The sequence below is a fragment of the Balaenoptera musculus genome, chromosome 6 (assembly GCF_009873245.2).
Source record: "Balaenoptera musculus isolate JJ_BM4_2016_0621 chromosome 6, mBalMus1.pri.v3, whole genome shotgun sequence".
In the NCBI taxonomy this organism is placed as follows: Eukaryota; Metazoa; Chordata; class Mammalia; order Artiodactyla; family Balaenopteridae; genus Balaenoptera; species Balaenoptera musculus.
In genome coordinates, this window is record NC_045790.1 from 35,317,079 (window position 1) to 35,341,056 (window position 23,978).

Below are 23,978 nucleotides of genomic sequence, written 5' to 3' on the forward strand. Positions count from 1 at the left end.
TGCAGTTGATCTGCCACTGTATGTTGTCTAGTCATAGGCTTTCATTATCACTGGGAGCATATTTGGTGTAGTTAGTCATCTAAACACCTTGAAATAAACACGGCAGTGTCCAGGGAATCTGCTCAATACAGAGATACCATCTGTTTAATCCATATCTGATTTTGGATGAACTTTTTAGGTAAGCACTGCGACCTGCATCTAACCTTGCAGGATGACCTGATGGCTGGTCTCTCTGTGGCTAAACCTACTAAAAACATAAAAAAGTTAAAGACTGTATTTTGTTTTTCAGGCTTGCTTCTGTCATTTTATTCATGGTATTTCTCTTTACTTTAAAAAAAGTAGTATTGTGTTTGTGAACTTGTGACATCACTTTTTAAATAAAAATCAATTTCTTAAAATCTAGGGAAAATATCCCCCTTCCCTCTAACCTCTTTTTTAAAAAAAATTATTTATTTATTTATTTATTTATTTTTGGCTGCGTTGGGTCTTCGTTGCTGCGCACAGGCTTTCTCTAGTAGCGGCGAGTGGGGGTTACTCTTCGTTGCGGTGCGTGGCCTTTTCTTGTTGCGGTGCACGGGCTCTAGGTGCACGGACTTCAGTAGTTGTGGCACGTGGGCTCAGTAGTTGTGGCTCACAGGCTTAGTTGCTCCACAGCATGTGGGATATTCCCGGACCAGGGATTGAACCTGTGTCCCCTGCATTGGCAGGCGGATTCTTAACCACTGCGCCCCCTCTAACCTCTGATATCAGAATCAGGAAGGACTGTTGGATTTATGTAGTCAGATCTTGTTGCATAGTAATGTTTTCATGTAGTATTTACTCAGATGATTCTTAGTAATTCAGAATGTTTTAGGTTATAATTTTTAAAATCCTTGTGAAAATACATGGCGTGTTTTAGAGCCTGTTGTAGGAATTCTGTATTGCTGAGGACTTTTGCTTTTCTTTCCCTTTAAAGTCATCCGTCCTTGGTTCAGGATTTGGAGAGCTTGCACCTTCCAAAGTGGCAAACATCACCAGCTCCCAGATTTTGGACCAGTTGGAAGCTCCGAGTTTGGGCCAGTTTACCACCACCCCAAGTTCACAGCAGAATAATACAAGTCCTCCCACAACCACTTCTTCTTGGGACCTCAAGCCCTCAGCATCCCAGTCCTCAGTTCTTAGTCATTTTGGTAAGTGTGCATTTTGGTAAGTGTGGTGGTTTGCCCCTAGTGAGGACATGCCGAACCTTAGCAGAGCAGGTTGACTTTTGGACACTAATGTGGATTTGACCAGACGTATTTCTTTTTTAGTAGACCTTCTGCAGAGTTGCTGAGTTAAATCAGTCAGCTTGGCATTGTATAAATACCTGCATTTATTTGTTAATATTAGTAGTAGTAGTAAGTACATACCTTGAAGAGATGTGCAAAAGCATGGGAATAGTCATGCAAATATAAGGAAACAACACTTTGAATAAATGCCTCGACAGATTTTTTGAGCTTTATTAGAATAAGAAGGTGGAATGTGGACAACACTTTAAATCACATCCTCTGGTTACTTTCTGATTCTAACACATGCGTGTATCCACCATGATTTGGTCCAGCCTTAATGTCTGTGGTTTATAATTTAAAGGCATCGTGTAAGTTGGATGTTTTCTAAGCTGTACTCCCATAGACTTTGTGACATTAAACCACCATTTCCGACCAAAACACATACGCCACAATAGCAGGCGGTTACTTTAACCATGGGTCAGCTGTCTGGTTTATGTTTAGGGTGTATTGAGAGACATGGAAGCACATTTCTCTGCTGAATGAAATGGTTTACTGTTATGGAAGTACCTGAGACTACTCTAGGTTTGAAGTCATGTCTACCAAGAAATTCACTAAAGATTCAGTGCCCAAGGTTTTTACTGGGGGACTGGTTACATGGGCACCCTCTACCTAGTACAAACCAAAATTGTAGAATCCCAGGAGGAAAGCAAGTATTCAACATAAACCAAATTGTACAAATAATCGAGGCGTAGAGAATCCCCTTTATCAGTAAGAGTGTAGGCATCCTTTGTCTAGAACATACCAAAATTCCCTGTTCCCAGACAGAAGCTGAGAGCCCATCTGCAAGCTGGCATTTCTGATGGCAGCTATAGGCCTCCTATGTATGTTAACTTTTTTCTGCACACTTAACAGATAAGTGGTGTGAGTTTTTAGATTTGAGCGTGCTATTCCGGTATTCTTTAAAGGCCTGTCTTCTTTGTACATGCCTCTAATATCAAGCCAAAAATAGATTCATCTATGATGGAAATATACTAAGTCATGGGATGGCAAACCTTCAACTGGATTTGCCACCTGTTTGTGTAAGTACACTTTTATAGGAACACAGCCACAGCCATTCCTTTATGTTTTTCCTATAACTACTTTGAATCTACAAAGGCAGAGTTGAGAATTTGCTAACAGATGGCCTTCAGAACCTAAAATATTTACTGTCTGGTCCTTTACAGAAAAGGATCGCCAACCTCTATCCTATATGACAGAGGTAGCATTTCAACTCAGTGGTGGAAAGATGGTTTATTTCTGTTTGGTAACTGGCTGGAAAATGAAGTTGGATCCCTAACTCCCACTCTTCAGCAAAGTGCCAAATGAGTGAAATACCCAAACATACATAATGAATCTAGAACAATAATAGAGAAAAACATGGGAAGATTTTGATATACTCTGTGTGAGGTAGACCTTTCTAGGTATGATAGGAAACACCATAACCAAATGAAAAGGGAGACAACCTATGGAAAAAAAATTCGTATCATAGGCAAAGGGCTAACTTCCTTAATATAAAAACTAACCAAAAATCAAGGAGACCAACAACGAAGTAAAAAAATGGTCAAGAGAGGGTATGGACAGAGTTCATAGGCAAAGAAAACTTAAGTGTATGCAATGATTTTTAGCCAAACTTATATCATTTTTTTAAAAAATTTATTTATTTTTGGCTGTGTTGGGTCTTCATTGCTGTGTGCGGGTTTTCTCTAGTTGTGGTGAGTGGGGGCTGCTCTTTGTTGTGGTGCATGGGCTTCTCATTGCGGTGGCTTCTCTTGTTGCGGAGCACGGGTTCTAGGTACGCGGGCTCAGTAGTTGTGGCGCACGGGCTTAGTTGTTCCGCGGCATGTGGGTTCTTCCTGGACCAGGGCTCGAACCCATGTCCCCTGCACTGGCAGGTGGATTCTTAACCACTGAGCTACCAGGGAAGTCCCTAAACTTATATCATTTTAATTTGTGTCTTTTCTGCCATTTTTCCACCAGTCGAACTAGGAAGGATAAAAGTGTGGTTTTACAGTATGTTAAAAAGTTTGTGTTCTGTCTATGGATAGGAATTTTGAAGTGTTTGTCAAAATTTAAAATATAGTCACTCTTTGAACCAGCAATTGTATTTTAGCAATTGATCCTACAGATATACTTGCTCTTGACCAAAATGTCTTACGTAAAAATATATTCATTGCAGCATTGTTTTTCGTAGCAAGAGATTGGAAAACCTAAAAGTTTATTAATATAGTACTGGTTTTAAAAATCAGTATCTATGTACGATGGATTACTTTGTAATCATAAAAATGAAGTAGCTCTTTATACATTAATGTGGAACAGTCTCTGAAAACTAAATGGTTTGCGAGGAAGCAAGATATATGTGTGTGTGTGTGTGTGTGTGTGTGTCTCTATGTATATATACTGAAACAGTATATCTGAAGGTATTCAAGAAACTGGGTACTGTGTCTACTTCTGTGGATCAAATTTGGGGATGGGGTGGAAGGGTGATTTGTATTCATATCACATTCATATGTATTTTTGTACCTTTTAGATTTTGTAATATCACACGTTACTTACTGAAAAAAAATCAATAAAATAGTTTTCAGAAGTTAATACAAGATACCTATTCCCCACCCCATATGCTTTAGCATAAACTGAATCTCCTCTCTGCATAAGACATTAGCTACAAACCCATTCAGGTGTTCTTTTCAATCTATCATATACCAGTTGTTAAACATTATAGACACACGCACACACCACGTTTGGGATTCAGCTAGAAGACGGTTGGGAGAAACTAGTGATGACAGCAACCCTTCAGCATCAGTGATGGTGGAAGAGGGAGCTGTGAGCTCATGTGCCTAAATGATTGATTGTTGCCCCCCACCCCCCCGCCTTCTTAGACTTCAAATCTCAGCCTGAGCCATCCCCTGTTCTTAGCCAGCTGAGCCAACGACAGCAGCAGCAGACTCAGGCAGTCACTGTTCCTCCTCCTGGGTTGGAGTCCTTTCCTTCCCAGGTGAAACTCCGAGAGTCAGCACCCAGAGACAGCAGTACCTCCACTGTGAACAAACTTCTGCAGCTTCCCAGCGTGACTGTCGAAAACATCGCCGTGTCTGCTCACCAGCCACAGCCTAAACACATCAAACTCCCTAAGCGGCGAATACCTCCAGCTTCTAAGGTGGGTCTTCCGTCGTGAAGTCACGGTCCCAAAGATGGACGTATTTTGACACTTAGTTCCTGTGGTAGTTTCAAGTACATAGTTTACTGCTTTATGAGGACTCGGTCATTTCTGAGCAACTGGGCTAATACAGAGGGAATGGGTTTGTGCTAAGAGACAGGGACTGTCCATTCAAATTACAGGTCTGGCTCAGGAAATCTGATGGTCTTGTGTATTTAACTCAGAGGACCTCCTGTTCTTACGTATTTAGCTGTGTTCTGTAGACAGAGGATGAGTGGTTCGTTGACCAGGTAATGCTTTCATTAGAGGCCCCTCTTCTTCACTCATACTTCACCACAATCCTACCCCCTCTCTTTGCTCAAAGAAGCAGTTGGTGGCACTGACCATTCTCCTGTTAACTTTTTTTTTTTTTTAATCGGTCACCAATTTTATACACATCACTGTATACATGTCAATCCCAATCGCCCAATTCAGCACACCACCATCCCCACCCCACCACAGTTTTCCCCCCTTGGTGTCCATACGTTTGTTCTCTACATCTGTGTCTCAACTTCTGCCCTGCAACCCGGTTCATCTGTACCATTTTTCTAGGTTTCACATACATGAGTTAATATACGATATTTGTTTTTCTCTTGCTGACTTACTTCACTCTGTATGACAGTCTCTAGATCCATCCACGTCTCAACAAATGACTCAATTTCATTCCTTTTTATGGCTGAGTAATATTCCATTGTATATATGTACCACAACTTCTTTATCCATTCGTCTGTTGATGGGCATTTAGGTTGCTTCCATGACCTGGCTATTGTAAATAGTGCTGCAATGAACATTGGGGTGCATGTGTCTTTTTGAATTATGGTTTTCTCTGGGTGTATGCCCAGTAGTGGGATTGCTGGGTCATATGGTAATTCTATTTTTAGTTCTTTAAGAAACCTCCATACTGTTCTCCATAGTGGCTGTATCAATTTACATTCCCACCAACAGTGCAAGAGGGTTCCCTTTTCTCCACACCCTCTCCAGCATTTGTTGTTTGTAGATTTTCTGATGATGCCCATTCTAACTGGTGTGAGGTGATATCTCATTGTAGTTTTGATTTGCATTTCTCTAATAATTAGTGATGTGAGCATCTTTTCATGTGCTTCGTGGCCGTCTGTATGTCTTCTTTGGAGAAATGTCTATTTAGGTCTTCTGCCCATTTTTGGATTGGGTTGTTTGTTTCTTTAATATTGAGCTGAATGAGCTGTTTATATATTTTGGAGATTAATCCTTTGTCCGTTGATTCGTTTGCAAATATTTTCTCCCATTCTGAGAGTTGTCTTTTCGTCTTGTTTATGGTTTCCTTTGCTGTGCAAAAGCTTTGAAGTTTCATTAGGTCCCATTTGTTTATTTTTGCTTTTATTTCCATTACTCTAGGAGGTGGATCAAAAAAGATCTTGCTGTGATTTATGTCAAAGAGTGTTCTTCCTATGTTTTCCTCTAAGAGTTTTATAGTGTCCGGTCTTACATTTAGGTCTCTAATCCATTTTGAGTTTATTTTTGTGTATGGTGTTAGGGAGTGTTCTAACTTCATTCTTTTACATAGAGCTGTTAACTTTTTAATTTTTCTTTGTTCCTTTCTCTCTCTTTAAAAAAAAAATCATCTTCCTTTTTCCTTCCTTTCAGCCTTTCACTCCTTGTTCCTCAGGCCTGCCCACAGTGCCCTGGGAACCCAGTGCTTGTTAGCTTTGTAGGCCTTTGGGACTTGGAATCTCTGACCTCTGTTGCTGACATCATGGTTTTGCTTTTTCAGATCCCAGCTTCTGCAGTGGAAATGCCTGGTTCAGCAGATGTCACAGGATTAAATGTCCAGTTTGGCGCCTTGGAATTTGGATCAGAACCATCTCTCTCTGAATTTGGATCAGCTGCAAGCAGTGAAAATAGTAGCCAGATTCCCATTAGCTTGTATCCGAAATCTTTAAGGTATGCAACTTCCCACTTCTCTCTCTGGTTCTGACTGAATTAAGCCCTTTGCAAAGTAAAACAAAATAGAGCCTAAGAAATCACCTGGTGGAGAAAAGACACCCTGTAGTGATGGGTTTGTGCCGTCATCACCAGTATCTAATTACAGAACATTTCTTCCATCACCCTAAAAAGAAATCCTGTGCCTGTTAGCAGTCACTCCCAATTTCCCCCCTCCCCCATCCCCTGGAAACCAGTAATCTGTCTCTGAATTTGCCTGTTCTGGACACTGCACATAACTAGAAAAATGCAATAAGTGGCCTTTTGTATCTGACTTCTTTCACTTAACAAGGGTCATCCATGTTATACTGTGTATGCATTTTGTTTCCAAATAATATTTCATTTTGCAGATACGTCACATTTTGTTTATTCATTCATTAGTTTATGGACATTTGGTTGCATCCACTCTTTGGCTATTATAAATCGTGCTGCTGTGAAAATTCAGTTAAAAATTTTGTGTGCTTTCATTTCTTTTGGATATATACCTAGGAATTGCTGGATCATATGGTAACTCTCATATTTAACCACTTGAGGAACTGTCAAACTTATCCCACAGAGGCTGCAGCATTTACATTCCTACCAGTAGTCTATGAGGGATGCAGTTTCTATACATCTTTGTCAACACTTATTTTCTTTCAGTGGAATATTTTATAAATAGAGAATCCCAGATTTTAGACTCTATTTCATTAAATATTTTACTTTCTAGAACCAAAATATGATAATTGCTTGAGTTCCCTTTTCTAAGGATGGACTCACAATATCTGGATTCCTTAAAGATTCTTAAGGATTCTTAAAGATGTCACCCTGCCTGTCAATTAAATTAGGTGGGTCTAATTTGGGAGGGGGGGAGGGGTGGTTCTTTTGAATCTTCAGTTGCATCATTTAAATAATGCAGTAGTAACTGTGATTAAAAATCTTCCAACAAACAAAAGCACAGGACCAGATGGCTTCACAGGTGAATTCTATCAAACATTTAGAGAAGAGCTAACACCTAACCTTCTCAAACTTTTCCAAAATATAGCAGAGGGAGGGACACTCCCAAACTCATTCTATAAGGCCACCATCACCCTGATACCAAAACCAGACAAAGATGTCACAAAAAAAGAAAACTACAGACCAATATCACTGATGAACATAGCTGCAAAAATCCTCAACAAAATACCAGCAAACAGAATCCAATAGCACATTAAAAGGATCATACACCATGATCAGGTGGGGTTTATCCTAGGAATGCAAGGATTCTTCAGTATATGCAAATCAATCACTGTGATACACCATATTAACAAACTAAAGGATAAAAACCATATGATCGGGCTTCCCTGGTGGCGCAGTGGTTGGGGGTCTGCCTGCCAATGCAGGGGACACGGGTTCGGGCCCCAGTCTGGGAGGGTCCCATGTGCCGCGGAGCGGCTGGGCCCGTGAGCCACAGTTACTGAGCCTGCGCGTCTGGAGCCTGTGCTCCGCAACAAGAGAGGCCGCGATAGTGAGAGGCCCGCGCACCGCGATGAGGAGTGGCCCCCGCTTGCCGCAGCTGGAGAAGACCCTCGCACAGAAACGAAGACCCAACGCACCCATAAATAATAAATAAATTAATTTAAAAAAAAACCATATGATCATCTCAATAGATGCAGAAAAAGCTTTTGACAAAATTCAACTCCCATTTATGATAAAAACTGTCCAGAAAGTGGGCATAGAGGCAACCTACCTCAACGTAATAAAGGCCATATATGACAAACCTACAGCCAACATCGTTCTCAATGGTGAAAAACTGAAACCATATCCTCTAAGATCAGGAACAAGACAAGGTTGCCCACTCTCACTGCTGTTATTCAACATAGTTTTGGAAGTTTTAGTCACAGCAGTCAGAGAAGAAAAATAAAAGGATTCCAAATCAGAAAAGAAGAAGTAAAACTGTCACTGTTTGCAGATGACATGATACTACACCTGAGAATCCTAAAGATGGCACCAGAAAACTACTAGAGCTAATCAATGAATTTGGTAAAGTAACAGGATACAAAATTAATGCACAGAAGTCTCTTGCATTCCTATACACTAATGATGAAAAATCTGGAAGAGAAATTAAGGAAACAACCCCATTTACCATTGCAACAAAAAGAATAAAATACCTAGGAATAAACCTTCCTGAGGAGACAAAAGACCTTTATGCAGAAAACTATAAGATAATGATGAAAGAAATTAAAGACGATATAAACAGATGGAGAGATATACCATGTTCTTGGATTAGAAGAATCAACATTGTGAAAATGACTATACTACCCAAAGCAATCTACAGATTCAATGCAATCCCTATCAAGCTACCAATGGCATTTTTCTTAGAACTAGAACAAAAAATTTTACAATGTTTATGGAAATGCAAAAGACCCTGAATAGCCAAAGCAATCTTTTTTTTTTTTTTTTAAATAAATTTATTTATTTATTTTTGGCTGCATTGGGTCTTCGTTCCTGAGTGCGGGCTTTCTCTAGTTGCGATGAACGGGGGCTACTCTTCATTGCAATGCACAGGCTTCTCATTGCGGCGGCCTCTCCTGTCACAGAGCACGGGCTCTAGGCGTGCGGGCTTCAGTAGTTGTGGCATGTGGGCTCAGTAGTTGTGGCTCACAGGCTTTAGAGCGCAGGCTCAGTAGTTCTGGTGCACGGGCTTAGTTGCTCTGTGGCATGTGGGATCTTCCCGGACCAGGGCTCGAACCCATGTCCCCTTCATTGACAGGCGGAGTCCCAACCACTGCGCCACCAGGGAAGCCCCCCAAAGCAATCTTGAGAAGGAAAAACGGAGCTGGAGGAATCAGGCTCCCTGACTTTAGACTATACTACAAATCTACAGTAATGAAGACAGTATGGTACTGGCACAAAAATAGAAATATAGATCAGTGGAACAGGGTAGACAGCCCAGAGATAAACCCACGCACATATGGTCACCTTATCTTTGACAGAGGAGGCAAGAATATACAATGGAGAAAAGACAGCCCCTTCAATAAGTGGTGCTGGGAAAACTGGACAGCTACATGTAAAAGGATGAAATTAGAACACTCCCTAATACCATACACAAAAATAAACTCAAAATGGATTAAAGACCTAAATGTAAGGCCAGACACTATAAAACTCTTAGAGGAAAATATAGGCAGAACACTCGGACATAAATCACAGCAAGATCCTTTTTGACCCACCTCCTAGAGAAATGGAAATATAAACAAAAATAAACACATGGGACCTAATGAAACTTAAAAGCTTTTGCACAACAAAGGAAACCATAAACAAGACGAAAAGACAACCCTCAGAATGGGAAAAAATATTCGCAAACGAAGCAACTGACAAAGGATTAATCTCCAAAATATACAAGCAGCTCATGCAGCTCAATGTCAAAAAAACAACCCAATCCAAAAATGGGTGGAAGACCTAAATAGACATTCCTCTAAAGAAGATATACAGATTGCCAACAAACACATGAACGGATGCTCAACATCACTAATCATTAGAGAAGTGCAAATCAAAACCACAATGAGGTATCACTTCACACTGATCAGAATGGCCATCATCAAAAAATCTACAAACGTTCTTCAGAACCGAGGGGCAGGACAGGAATAAAGACACAGATGTAGAGAATGGACTTGAGGACCCGGAGAGGGGCACAGGTAAGAAGCTGGGACGAAGTGAGAGAGTGGCATTGACATATATACACTACCAAGTATAAGTTTGTAGTTACAGATATGTTTATTTAACTTAGAATATGACAATAAAGAGATGAAATCACTCTACTTCATGAAAACCTGTAAAGTGGCACAAATTTATGTCTCATGTCTTTTATTCTTTGTAGTGACTCTTTGAATACCTCCCTAGCAGTGACCAGTGCAGTGCAGAACTCCACCCACACAAGTTCAGTCATTACCTCCTCCAGTCTGACAAGCTCATCGCTGAGTTCCACTAGTCCCGTAACAACGTCTTCCTCCTACGACCAGAGTTCTGTGCACGACAGGAGCGCATACCAAAGCTCTGTGAGTCCATCGGAGTCAGCTCCAGGAACCATCACGGTTAGTGGTGTTTCCGGTTTCTCCTCATAGGAAATCCTATTTGGAGCTCAGTGTGTAGTTGGGAAATCAAGCTTTTTGGCTACGATTTCCTTTTAGAAATGGCTAACCTTTTAAGTAGAATCCGTATAGTTTGTTGGATTTGCCATTAGTGGCCATCTCGTTTGAAACCTGTGTTTCAAGCACCCTTGCACAAGGACTGTGTGAATGGACCCAGACACTTGGTATAAGGATAGTGTAAGGATATATATACCCTGAGTTGTTCAGAGTGGCTTGGATGGGGTAGGCAGGGACTATAGTCTGTAATATTTCACTTTCCTGTAAGGCAAAGACATTCAAGCATTACAGCGAGAGCTACTTTAAAGAGTGGATGAGAACATGAAAATAATAAGAACAATTGAATTGGCATAGCAGAAATTTGGGTACGTTGTCTTTTCTTAGGTTTCCTTCTAAGATTCTGAGGAAATATTTATACGTATCAACTTAAGAGTTTTTTCCTCCCTTCCTTTTCCATCTTTCATGTTAGATGTTTTCCTCAAATGTCTGGTGATTCCAGGCCGCCCACTTGACACTAAAAGGTTAACTGCCTGTGGCGGTAGGTTGTTGGATGTGGGCTTTCATGAGGGACATTGTGGGTGGCCATTTCTCTAGGGGTGGGGAGTTCCTTCGTCAGCCCCTGTGGGCCTTTTCTGTTGAGTTTGTTTGGATTCTCCAGGGACTGTTCTTCTAGTCTCTTCCCTGTAGGGCCTATACCTGTCTGTTAGTGTCTTAAGAGCCTGGTGCAGATAGAAGGCTGCCGTTGGAATAATTTGTTTTGTCTGCATTGACTTAATCTGTGTTTTTTTTTAATAGTACTCCTTGCCGTGTGTTACCCTCTTGATGAAGTTTAGAGCCTGTGGGAGAAGGTGGAAGGGGGGGCATTCACCCTGCTGTACAGAGTTTAAGACATTTCTCCTATTTTTAGCCCTACCGCCACACCCACTTCCAAAGTTATGTGATATATATAAGTACTGAGTTGCTTGGTGTGGTTCTTTGATGTAAGTTGAGTGGTTTTCTGGTTTTCCCTACTAGTTGCTTACGATTTGGCTTTACCGGGTCAGCTAAGTCAGAGTTACTCTCTGGCATCTGCTTTCTACTGTGCAGAATTTTGTTGCTCTCATTTTCCACCTGTATTTGCCTTTCTTGGTTTACATATTTTTAAAAAGCTGTGTATTCTTCATACATCTTCTTTAAGAAGTTTATTTTTGTGATTTCCGACATGGCAACCACTAGCCACATGTAATAGTTTATTTAAATTAAATACACAATTAAACGTTGTTTCTCAGACGCACCACATTTTAATGCTCACTGTCTAGATATGGTTAGTCACTACAATATAAGACCAAGCACACACAGACAGTATTTCCATTATTGCAGAATATTCTGTTACTGGGCTTCCCTGGTGGCGCAGTGGTTAAGAATCTGCCTGCCAATGCCGGGGACACGGGTTCGAGCCCTGGTCCGGGAAGATCCCACATGCCGCGGAGCAGCTAAGCCCATGCGCCACAACTACTGAGCCTGCACTCTAGAGCCCACGAGCCACAACTACTGAGCCTGTGTGCCACAGCTTCTGAAGCCCACGTGCACCTAGAGCCCGTGCTGCACAACAATAGAAGCCACCGCTATGAGAATATACAAGATACTGAATATAGTTCCTTGTGCTATACAGTAGGACCTTGTTCCATTGTTTGTATTTAAAAATGATTTTCTAGGGACTTCCCTGGTGGTCCAGTGGCTAAGACTCCACGCTGCCAATGTAGGGGGCCCAGGTTCAATCCCTGGTCAGGGAACTAGATCCCACATGCTTGCAACTAAGATACCGCATGCCCACAACTAAGACCCGGCACAGCCAAATAAATTAAAAAAATGATTTTCTAGGTGGGATGAAGTGTTCCTAAGGTATGATGGCAGCTGTTTCGTTCCCCTTTTCTGTTTTTTTTGTCTGGTGTAGTTTTGAGAAGACTTTGTATGTCAGGGTTTGTGCTGTCTTGGCTGCACATGCTTGATGTCATGTGTATGTATTTACTGAATAGTGAAGCCCTGTTGAGGGGGAGGCAAAAGAGTAGAACTTTGATTGCTCTCCACCTATCTTTGTATATTGGTGTTTCCCTTTCTCTGACTTTAGTCTTTTAACTCTTGGTTTGTTTTTCCCTAGCAGTTCTGTTTCATTGTCTACATTTCTTGTAAATAATCTCATTGTTTTAAGCTAAAATGTGTTGTAAATAAGATTTTATGAGCAGAAATTGTACTGGATTTTGGTTAAGGCAGAGTCGAAAGCTATAAGGTTTGTCTTTTTCTTTAGTAGTTTTGACATTTGTGAGAAGGTCATTTCCTCAGCTTCCTTCTCCCATCCAGGACCAGTGTCTGAGCCCTGTAGGTTCCACTGTCAATCACTCTTTGCCGGGTCTCCCCACCCAGTCTGTGGAAGTAAAGTTTTCCTTGTGAGGATGCCTCCTTCTGGGAGAAGGTTTCGGTGAAGTGCTTTATGCTTAACTCAAACCAGTTGTTTTCAGATTCTGTTCTTTTTGGGACCGACTACCACACAGTCCTAACTCACTCTTTCCCCACCCAGTTCAGAAAAAAACGTGTTTCAAAGTAACGTCTTTCTCTGAGAACCATTTTGTTAATAATATAAAATATGTTAATTCCTTGTATGAAAGTTATCTCTGTTATAATTTGGAAACATTTTCTTTCTTGTATGGGGGGTACTCAGGAGACAGAATGTGCTTGAGGCAGAAAGGCTTGTGGTGATTTCAATATAATGAGAATTCCTAAGTCCTTCCTGCGGCTTAATAATTTTTAGGACTGTTTCATTGCTTCCTGTGCTTTTGGTCTTATGTTTTATCCTTGTTACTTCCTTAAATACCCAGTTTGTTTTTAAAAAAAGTCAGCTTGTTGAGATTTATTAAGAATTTGTTGTATTGCCTCTCCTTTTATTAAGAAACAGAACAAAATAGGCCATAGTTCTTTGCTTAATTCATAATGCTTCATATGTTTGTGGCTAAATCCCAATAGAAAGTCATCTAGGTTGTCATTTGATTTTGCGGGTTTACTTACGTTCTTTTCTCTTTCTTATAGAATGGACATGGTGGTAGTCGAAGTCAGCAGACAGTAGACAGTAAGTATATGAGCTAACTATTCTTGTCGTGGCTGGTGGAAACCACAGACAGAAAAAGCGTAGCTAATGTGATGGGAAAACGATTGGCCAGTGGCTAATTCTGCAAAAATAGTCCTTTTACATTTTTTCTGAGAGCTATGTCTGATCCATCTTTGGCATCATTTCTTTGGGTTTAGAGTTTAGCTAGAGATTCCCCGTGACCAGGTGGTAGCTGATGGTATTATTAGAAATGTTATATCCACAGCAAGAAGGAGGTATTGTATTATTCTGCCCTTGTCAGACTGCACCCCCAAGTGTAGAGTGTAGGCTGGATTTAAAAGATGCTTTGCTCAGAGGCCCAGGTTCCAGGATGCTCAGAGGGCTCTCACTTCAATAATGTGAAGACATTTAGAGCAGAAATTGGCGTGCTAGTTCAGGAAAGACATTGTGAGGAAGAGAGATAAAATGTTGCTCACTATAATCACTTGGGAGAAAAGGAGGGGGCCCTCCACATCCAGCACAGCTCAGTGATCACTGGAGATAGTGTAGGTGAATCCCCGTTAGTTGTTTCCTTTGTTCTTAGCTAATTTATCTATGGTTATGATCATAATCTAAAATGAAACTGATTTTCATTCATCATTCAGTAAAGCAAATGGGTATCCACTATCGGTATGGAAGTCAAAAAGACCCTCTTTATTTAGGAATTTTTGGAGAGAGGCCGTGGGATTTTGCCAGACCAGGAGTGGGCCTCAGTTGGAATTGAAATGACACATGTGATTTACCCAGAGTTGGGTTTGGTGTTTCTGGGCCGCCAGAGCAACAGATAACGTGGTTAGCTCTGAGAACATTGGATGTCACAGGAAATGTGAATTCCACAAGCCGTGGTGGAAAGTTTCTTTTGTCCAGGCATGGGGTCGAGAGCACATAGAGGTGTACTGGAGATTTTAAGTGAGATAATGAGATGTGAAATGTCCGTAAAACATAGTGCACGTTTTAGATAGGTTTTTATCTCCTGTGCTCTCTTCTCCAACCGTCTCTCTCTCTCTCTCCCTCTCTCTCTCTTTCTTTCTTTCTCTCTCTGTCACACACACACACACACACACACACATACACACTCAAATTCATACAAACACACGTTCTTTGAGAGGCTTTCTGTGAACCTGTCATTAATGTGATCCGACACTCAGGGAGGTGAGTTTGGGGCCAGGGACATCTATGGTGTGTTTATCTAGTTTCTGTAAGAACAGGTGTCATTTGGGAAGGACTGTCAGTAAAAAGCAAGCCTCAGGGGTGTGAAGACCACTCTTAAGAACTGACTGTGCTGTGTTGCCCTGTTGCTGCCTGTTCTGGTTTTCGAGCTGGCCTCCAGTTAGAGACTAGTGTGTGTCCCCTGGACTCCCAGGGCCTCCTGAGGAACGGTGCTGCCTCCTCCTAACTGGAAAAGACAATGATGCTTTATTTCCAAGCACATATCTGAGTTGTATGTGTGGATGGCACTAAAACTGAGTCTTTTCTGCAGCTAGGATTGATCGCATTCATGCTCTTCTGAAAGCCTAACACGTGCGTTTGTGTGCTCTGAGGTCTGTTCTGTTCAAGCACATGCGAAGGAAGTGCTCACTGCGCTTTTGAAAGTAGGTGTGGACAGCAGGGGTGTCTTCTGCAGATTTTAGGCCTGTGTAGCTCTCCACAGTATATGTACCCTGGGCTCTCAACCCCTTCCTGCCCTAAACTGCCTATGACCTTTCACAAAGTCAGCCTGATTTGATAGAAGCAGACCTAACCCCTGGGTGGTTCGCCTACCAGATTTTCACTGTCCCTTGCTGTGCTCGTGCTGTAACTGTATTTGTCAATCTTAGAGCCTCTTTCCCTTCTGGGTGTGGCTCAGGGTCGGGTCCCTTTAGTTGGGAGGGGCATGCTCACCCCAGAGGGGCCGTGTACGCTGGTAAAGATGTCATTTCCCTCCTCGCCTGGGGCCTGTGTTCTGACAGTCCTCTCCGTAGTCGCAGCAGACAGAGAAGGGCCTGCCTGCGGCATGCTTGCGCATTTTCCCCAGGGATGTAACTTTGTATGTGTCTCAACTGAGCCTGACGTGTCACAAAACATTGAGCATATTTCTGATACGGTTGGTTCTGGCGCTAAACAGATCTGTTTCTTACAGCTCCTTCATCTGTTCCAGCTCCAAGGACCACAGACCCTCCCTCCGCTCTCCCATCCGTGGGCTCCCTGCCCAGCACCACCTCCTGCACTCCGCTTCTGCCCTCTGCACCCCAGCACACTGCCGCTCTGCCCTCCTTGTCCCAGCCTGGTGACCTGTCCAGCAGCCCCCTCTCTCAGCTTAGCAGGTATGTGGAGAATACGGGCCGGGAGTCCGAGGCACACAGCGAAGTCCTGGAGCCCTTCTAGATGGTGTTCCCATGAGCAGCACCCACTGTTGCTCCCTGCACGACGTCCTGGCCTTCTGCAGTAAGGCCGCAGCGTAGGTGGCTGGGTAGTGTCTCACAAGCGCCGAGCGTGAAAGCCTTGCTGGCCTGTAATGCCCCTGCTGTCACAGAGCCCTGGGTCCCCTGGGAATGGGGTGGGTCCAAGGGTTGCTGCTACTCTTCTTCAGCCCTCAGGAGGGTGCCCCAAACCTTGTCCCTCCTCTGCATTCTGGGCCCCTTGCTGTGATGTGGGGTGAGAGTGCTGGGGGGTTTCTCAGCAGGTCACTGCCTCGCACTTGTCATGGTGTCAGAGATCAAGTTATCAGAACAGGGTGCAGGAGAATGGGATTTGTCTGGTCCTTACCCTATCTTCTGAGTAGACTTCTCCTCTTGCCTCCTGTAGCGAGGAACAAAAGCGTTTGGTTTGAATTCTGCATTTGATGGGAATTCAAGCTCTGTCTCTGGCATGTGGGGTTGAACATAGGAACTTTCTTCCCTCACACACAGATTTAATGGGGTCTCTGGGGCTGGCAGTGTTCTTAGTGCAATCCTGTTCTTAGCATTTACAGTCTACAGAGCAGATGGTTAGAGTTGCCTGAGCTGGCTCTGTAGCTTTCCTAGGGCAGGATGTCCCGGATCCTCATGCTGAGTGACCCTTTAGGTCATTTCTAACCACAGAGCACCTGGACTGGGCTCCAGGGCCACACGGAAGGAAGGATGTGAAGGGATGGGCAAGCTCGCGTGCAGCCCTCCTGGACGCGTGGGTCCCTCGGGTGGAGTGCCGGGGGGTGGACACGCGGGGCTCTGCCTTGTCTTCCAGCTCCCTCTCCGGCCACCAGAGCAGCCTCTCCTCCGCGCACACGGTGCTCTCCACCAGCACGTCACACACGGTAAGTGTTTGCCCTGCTCCCTCACCCAGCACCCCGCTTAGCCAGCTTGGAGCTTAGTCATGTGCAGGTGGGGCTTTAGTTTGTGGATTTTAAATATCTGAAATACTCTAATAGCTTGGCTGTAATGTCTCCATCTAGGTACATGGTTTGAACAGATGATTTCCTAGGCACCATGGAGGACATCTTGCTTCCTAAGTCCATGTCCCCGTGGAAGAATTGGTCCTCCATACCTGGTAGATGATTGGCAGGGCTGTCAGGTGGTGAATTTGTTCCCAAGAACTCACTGAGCTCCCTGTTCATGATAGGAGACCTTTCTACCTGGCAGGGTTGGTTTCATTTGCTGGGGCTTCTTATGTTGAGGTCTTTGCAGGTTTTTTAGAGGAAAGTAGACCCGTTGCTAACTTCCGCGTGGGCTCCACTAAAAGTCAACTTTAATCAAGAGCAGTGTCCCTGGGGAGCGCTCTGTTACTCTGTGAAGCCCACTGTAGGGAGAGTGCTCGACAGGAAAGGGAGCTTATGTGTCTCGGAGACTGACAGCCCAGTCAGTGTAACTGTATTCCAGGTTGCTGGTGGTCGTGGAGACGTCACTCTTGCCGTCTCGGGCCATCTTCCCCAGCTCAGAGGCAGAGGCTTTGGGGAGGTTGCTGTTGAAGAAGGAAGTGTGGGTGTGGAGAGGCAAGAGTGGAAGCACAAGCGGGCGAGTGTCCTGATGGGCTGAAGAGTGACCTAGATGGTGGTTGCTGAGGTGCGGCTTCTGAGCTATGGAGCTGGGAGCATGGTCTCAGGGGTAGGGCTCGGTCTAGACCGAGCGGGGTGAGGGCTGACGGCCGGGCCGTGGCAAGGAGGCAGGGCAGCGGGCGGGTGTTGTGCTAGAAGCCGGAGAGGCTGGCACGTGGAAGGAAAGGTGCCTGGAGAGAACACAGTGTCTCTCTCCTGGGAGACAGCAGGCTTCCACAAGGTGGAAGTAGATGGTTCCTCAAGTGGGGAAGGAAGTTTTGGGTGCAGATGAACGGGAGAGTCAGGAAACTGGGAGAAATTTGTTTCCTCTGAAGAAGAAGTCAAATCTTTCGCTGTAGAATGAAGCGATGGAAAAGGTTCAAGTCCTATCCTTTATCAGGATCTGGCTAACATCGTGGCTTTCATACTCTAGCTTTCCAAGCGAAATCAGTTTACACATAATTCTTTGTCTTAAAACACATAGATCACTGTCTTCATAGCAGAGATTGGTGTGAATATCTCTGCCCTTGGAGTAAGTTGCCCACCAGCCAGTGCCTCCTGTTTGGCCAGTGGGAGCCCTGAGCTGTCCCCTTTGTGAGCCCTGCAGAGCTGGCCTCCTGTTCCGGGCACTGTGTGTTGGAGCCCAGAGCTCTTGCTCTCATGGGCTAGCTGCACTCTGTGTCTTAGCAGGAAACCCCAAATCTTACAGTCCCAATGGCCACAGCCAGAATCGCCTCGTACAATTGCTAACGTCGTCACAGATTCAGTAACGAAAGACATAAAAAGATATATACTGAAAAGTTTTTGTCTCTTTTCTACTTGGTTGTACCCCTTTTCCTACTATTTTCTTGATCCTCTAGTTTGTTTTTTATAAACCCATAAAATGCATACATAGTAGTTTTCCTTTTACCCTTTTTCTTTTCCTGTAATATAAATGGGAGTATTCTCTACATAGTGTCCTTTATCTTTTTCCCTCACTTAACAGTGTATCTTCAGGAGGTTTCTGTGTTGAATCAGAGTTCTTTGTTCTTTTTTTCACAGCTCTGCTGCATTACATTATTTAATCAGGCCTCCTCTGATGGAACTTTAGGGCCATTTTCAGTCTTGATACCTTGGAAATACTGTGGGTTCAGTTATAGACCACCACCGTGGGAATATTGTGGGAAAGTGAGTCATATATCTTTTGATTTCTTAGTGCATATGAGTTTTGTTTACACTATACTGTAGTCTGTTAAGGTGTGCAATAACATGTCTACAAAAACAACATACATATCTTAATTAAAAAATATATTATTAGCTAAAAATGCTAGCCATCACCTGAGCCTTGAGCAAGTTGTAATCTTTTTGCATTTGTAACATCAGAGGTCACTGATCATTATAGCAAATATAATAATGAGAAGATTTGAAATATTGTGAGAATTACCAAAATGTGATGCAGAGAGAGGAAGTGAGCCAATGCTGTTGGAAAAATGGTGCCGATCGACTTGCTTGACCCAGGGTTGCCTCAGACCCTCACTTTGTAAGAAATGCAGTATCTGAGAAGCACAAGAACACAAGATGTGCCTGTACAAACAACGATGTATATAACCTTCTGCACATGTTTCACGTGTGCATCTGTGTCTGGAGGGTAAACCCTGGAGGTGGAATTGCTAGGCATTTGTCATTTTATATAAATTGCTCTGCATAGTGATTTTAACCCACTTAGATCTCACTGGCAAAGAATGAAATGTCCTCTTTCCCCATGACCTCCTGAAATGATGTTACCAAATACTTGTATTTTTCCAATGTGTTAATAGAAAAATGACCTGTCAGTATAGTGTTTAATCGAAAGAGCTTGAACATCTATTTTATATTATTGGAAAGCCATTAATTTCCTTTTGGGTGAGCTGTTTACATTTTTCATTTTCCTGTCAGGTCTGTGGTCTTTATTTCTGTAGTTGGGAGACTTAGTAGGTAGCCCTTTGTGATGGGAAGTGCAAATATTTTTCCTAGGTCTGTCATTTTATGAATTGATTTTTGAATAGTCGGATATATCGTAGTCTGTCAGAGCCAGGTCTTTCCTACCTTGTCTGTAAAGGAAATCTAGTGTTTTCTCCTGCCCTGCGTGTTCTGTGGAAGGTTTGGTGCAGCTGTGCTTTTCTGGGCCCATCTGAGGAACTGAGTGGCAGCCCCGTCGGATGGTCTGAGCGAGCCAGCAACTTGTCTCCCTCAGATTTGAGAGGTGAGAGGGCAGATGCAGGAACGCCGTCAGGGTCCACTGAAGGCAGGAGAGGCTTGCTGGATGACTCTGGAGTTCCCGTGGATTCCCCGTACTCCCCAATCTGGGAATGTTCTTTTTTTTTTTTAATCCTGCAGTTGAAAGGTTGTGCGGCCAGTGCCACCATCACAGTGCGGTGGTCAGAACCGTTCCTGATCCTGTGGCGGGTGCCCTTGGCTCCACACAGGGGACCGTGGAGTGGGTGCTGGGCAGCCCCAGCCCTACCCTGGGCTCTCCTCTCCCTGGTTCTGTCTGTCCATCTAGGCGGAAGGAGCGGGAATCCTGAGGAGCCCCAGGAGACCCTAATTTTAGCGGCCTTCACTTGCTGAGCCGATTCTGGATACTAGAGCTCGGGTGGGCAGGGCTGCCCGCGGGGCTGGGACCCACACGGCGCCGTCTGTGCCGTGGAAAGCAGAGCACATGGTGGCCCCCTTTCTCCTGGTCCTTCCTCTTCTTCAGCTTCCCCTCCAGGAGTTTCCCGGCTTCTTTGTTGTGCGCAAGTTCTGATTTGGAGGCTGGTCTCAGCCTTACAGAGCCTTTTCCTCCCTCTCTGACCCTTGCTTTGCCCAGCCAGGTGTATCTCTTCCACCCACCCCTCAGCTCTTGAAGCCCTTCCTGATGCCCTGTTCACTAGCAGCTGGGCAGGACCCTTGGCACTCAGGCTCTTCACAGCTTTCTGCTAGGCGTTGCCCTTCTTTCCTCGGTGGCTCTTGTCGGGCAGGCATAGGGCCGGGCCGGGCCCTGCTTGGTAGTCCCTGGTGACCTACAAAGTGTCCCCAGATCCTGGAGCAAAGGCCTCTCTTGGCCACCTGTGACTTAAGGTCAGAGGAGCCAGGAAGGCTCTGACTTGGGCTGGGCTGCTTGTGGCCCCAGGCTCGACTCTCCTGAGGCTCCTTGCTTTTCTGTGAGGTGGGTTTTCACCTCATGTTGAGATGCTCTGTGCTCATCTGTGTCTGTGCTTTGTTTCACTTACCAAAGCCTGAGCAACTTCAATGATTTTTTAGGAGGGTTTTTTGGTCGTAAATCTCCATTTTAATGGTCTTGAGAGCTCAGCCGATGAGTTGTGTCCCGATGGCCTAAGCTGGCTGCAGTGTGAGAGGCCACGGTGAGCACACTGGTCCGTCTGAGACTGCGGGCACACAGGCCAGGCCGCTTCTTGTGCACTCTTGTGCTTTGCCCCCAGATCCATGTGTCCTGGCTTTTGTCTTGCCAGCATGCCGGCGTGGAGAGCTCCCCTTCCCTCCAGTCCTCAGCCACCTTCTCAACGGCAGCAACCTGTGCCTCGAGTGCCGCGTCCTCAGGGCTCAGCCTGCCGAGCAGCATGAACACGGTCAGCAGCCTCTGCCTGGGCGGTACCGCTGTGAGTGCCCCCAGCAGCAGTGCCAGGGCCACGCCCTTGGTGACCTCAGGTGTGTGCCCCCCGGGGCCTTTCCGGCTCCCCCGCCCCTCGAAGGTGCCGTTCCGCTTCCCGGGAGGAGGCCGAGGGGGGCAGGCCTGGGGGGGGGTCCACGAGCATCGGAAGCTCAGTCTCCCTCCGGCTCTGCCGCCACTTGCTTGTCCTCTTTGTTCCACTCACCTCTTGAGGCCGGATCTTCCAGAGCTAACGTGGGGGGCCAGGTTCTGGGTGGTGCTGAAATCAGCGTCTGAGGGGCACGCTCCCCTGGGCAGATTCCTGGCAGCCCTCGTGCTCGTAGCTCCCCATTCTCTTCTGTCCTCGCTCGTCGCTGGAGCTGGGATGACGGAGCAGCTCTCGTGGGCTCCTTCTGCTCTCGGTGCGGCCGCCCGGCAGCCCGACCTGGGCGGTCTGTGTGGGCCCAGCACACTGCGGTTTGGTAGCAACGGCTCGCCCGCCTTTGGCCCAGCTGTGCCTCTCCTGGCGCTGCCCGGCCTGCTTTGTTCTGAGGGGCAGGCGGTCCCTGCTGCTCGGGCCCTCTCGGGCGGTGCGGCCCTCAGGAGAGGGTGGCGGTGTTTCGTGCCGCAGGGCGCGGACCCCTCTGGCAACACAGCCTGGATGTGGTGGCACGTGCTCTGTCTCCCCCGCCCCCTAGCATGGCTTCCGTTTCTCTCGGCTGCTGCCCTCCCCTCTTGCCCGTGGCGTCGTCTGGGACGGCGCCGTGACAGCGGGCTCGACACCCGCCGTGCCCACAGTACCTGAGGAACCTCGCCCTTGTGGTGGCCCCTTCACTCCATTTGAGTTTGCCTTCACAGGCAAAGCGCCCCCCAGCCTGCCCCAGGGGGCGCCTCCCCTGCTGCACAGCCAGTACCTCGTGGGCCCCGGAGGACTGCTTCCTGCCTACCCGGTGAGCGCACGGGGGGCTCTGGGCCGGCCCCCGGCAGGACCTGGGGGCCTCGGGTTGCTGCTGCTCCTTCCCTGAGCCCACCTCTGCCGCTCGGACCCCGGGCGTTTCTCCGGCTAGACTCCGTCAAGGCAGGGCATCTAACAGCCTTTTTGGTCCTCACACAGATTTATGGCTATGACGAGCTCCAGATGCTGCAGTCACGGCTGCCGATGGTGAGTGGGTTTGGGGTGGTGGCCGGGGGGATTCAGGCTCTGAGTCTCGCGCATCTCACCCGCGCGGCCCTGACTGCCACCCTGTCTGGCCTTCAGGACGCTCGGCCTGAGGACTTCCCTCAGCACCACAGCTGAGAAAGCTGCTTCCATTTGGTGGTTGTGCCTGGTGCACCTACAGCCTGGGCACTCGAGTGTCCTGTGCTTGTGCCTGGGGATCTTGAAGATCATTGGGACCTGGGGCCCCCGTAGGCAGTGTCCCTACCAAACGTGGGTCCTTCTCTTCCCTTGAGTTCCACCCCTCCCCCCACCAAAACAAACAAACAAACAGGACGTGGCGTTGCTTACCTGCCCCTAGACTTTTTATAAAGTCCTCTCCGAAGTACCATCTAGTGTTTTTGGCTTCTGAAGTGGCCATTGGTGATGCTCGTGATGGCAGCTTTGTTCTTCTGAGTGAGCGGCTGGAGCCGGCAGTCTTCAGGGGCCCTTCTGGGTTTAGCCTGCCATCCCGTGTATAAGAACGCTGGCCCCAGGATCTCTCTGGTTGCTGCAGCCTCACTCTGAGGGCAGCATTGCCTCTTTATTCTGGCCCTTGCTACCAGGCTGAAGCCCTGGGCCTTCTCTGGGATGGCCACGTGAGCAGGACTGCAGTGCAGAAGAGGTACAGGACGAGGCATGCTCCCTGCCCGCACAGCCTGCAGGCTCCTGTACCGCCACCCCCTTCTTGGCCTGGCGTTTCCCAGACTCCTGATCACTTGCAGCAGACCAGGGCACCTGTCATATTGTCTGGGAGTAAATAGCTATTTGGACCCCGATGTCAACTCTCCTGGGTATGGTCTTTCCTTTTCCCCAAGTGAAGGTGAAGGCGTCCTTCCTCAGACTCCTCTCCACTGCTGTTAGCTCCTCTTGGGCTGGCCACAGAGAGCTCAGGGAGCTGCAGGCACCACCTCTACCTCCCAGGCCCAGTGGCTGAAGCTCGTGTCTCTCAGAAGACTCTTTCATCTGCTTGGAATGTTTCCGTAGGTTGGTAGCTGGGCAGCTCTCCCCCAGTGTGCAAACCAGCAGCCAATCACACTACTGCTCAAGGGGCCTGCGGGACTCTCCAGCTGCTGCCCGTGTCCCTGGAGGGCCCAGAAAGGATATTGAGGACATGATGACAGATTTCTAGGGTGGAAAACAGAACTTAGGGTTTCTGGGGATGCCTTAAGCCCTAGGGCTTTGCAGGGAAACCAGAAGTGGCCCTAGTCCCCCTGACACTCAGGAAACCTTGCAGCCAGGAGCCCTAGGGCATCAGAGATGGAATGCAGGAGGTGGTCCTGAATGAGTCTGAAGGTGGTGCCTGGTCGGGCCCCTAGGAGTGACTCCGTGGGATTCTAGCCCTGGGAATCATCCTGGGCTGCTTCATATTCCTTCTGTCTTTTTGTGCTTTAGAAGCAATCACCTCTGAGCCTGCCTTTTGAGATGCATTTCTTTCATTTTCCCCTTTGGTCATTTCTTAGATTCTGGTACTTTTGTGCCTCATTTCCACCTTTGGATTTTCTTGTGTGAAAGAGCTCCCCCTCCTGGGC

The 23,978-nt window shown here is 46.1% G+C and overlaps 1 protein-coding gene and 2 non-coding genes across 3 annotated transcripts in view; all 3 read left to right on the forward strand.

Moving 5' to 3' along the window:
- Positions 1-23,978, forward strand: part of UBAP2 (ubiquitin associated protein 2) — a 99,566-nt gene that overhangs the window by 72,213 nt on the left and 3,375 nt on the right. Inside the window, 10 exon segments of the mRNA XM_036855625.1 lie at positions 956-1,169; positions 4,163-4,440; positions 6,230-6,399; positions 10,271-10,484; positions 13,599-13,638; positions 15,794-15,959; positions 16,858-16,927; positions 21,115-21,310; positions 22,110-22,201; positions 22,366-22,413. Coding sequence (XP_036711520.1) covers positions 956-1,169; positions 4,163-4,440; positions 6,230-6,399; positions 10,271-10,484; positions 13,599-13,638; positions 15,794-15,959; positions 16,858-16,927; positions 21,115-21,310; positions 22,110-22,201; positions 22,366-22,413 — 1,488 coding nt within the window.
- TRNAG-GCC lies at positions 12,238-12,310 on the forward strand. The gene has a single exon. It is a non-coding gene; the product is annotated as a tRNA-Gly (tRNA).
- LOC118897596 lies at positions 15,053-15,134 on the forward strand. The gene has a single exon (XR_005020486.1). It is a non-coding gene; the product is annotated as a small nucleolar RNA SNORD121A (small nucleolar RNA).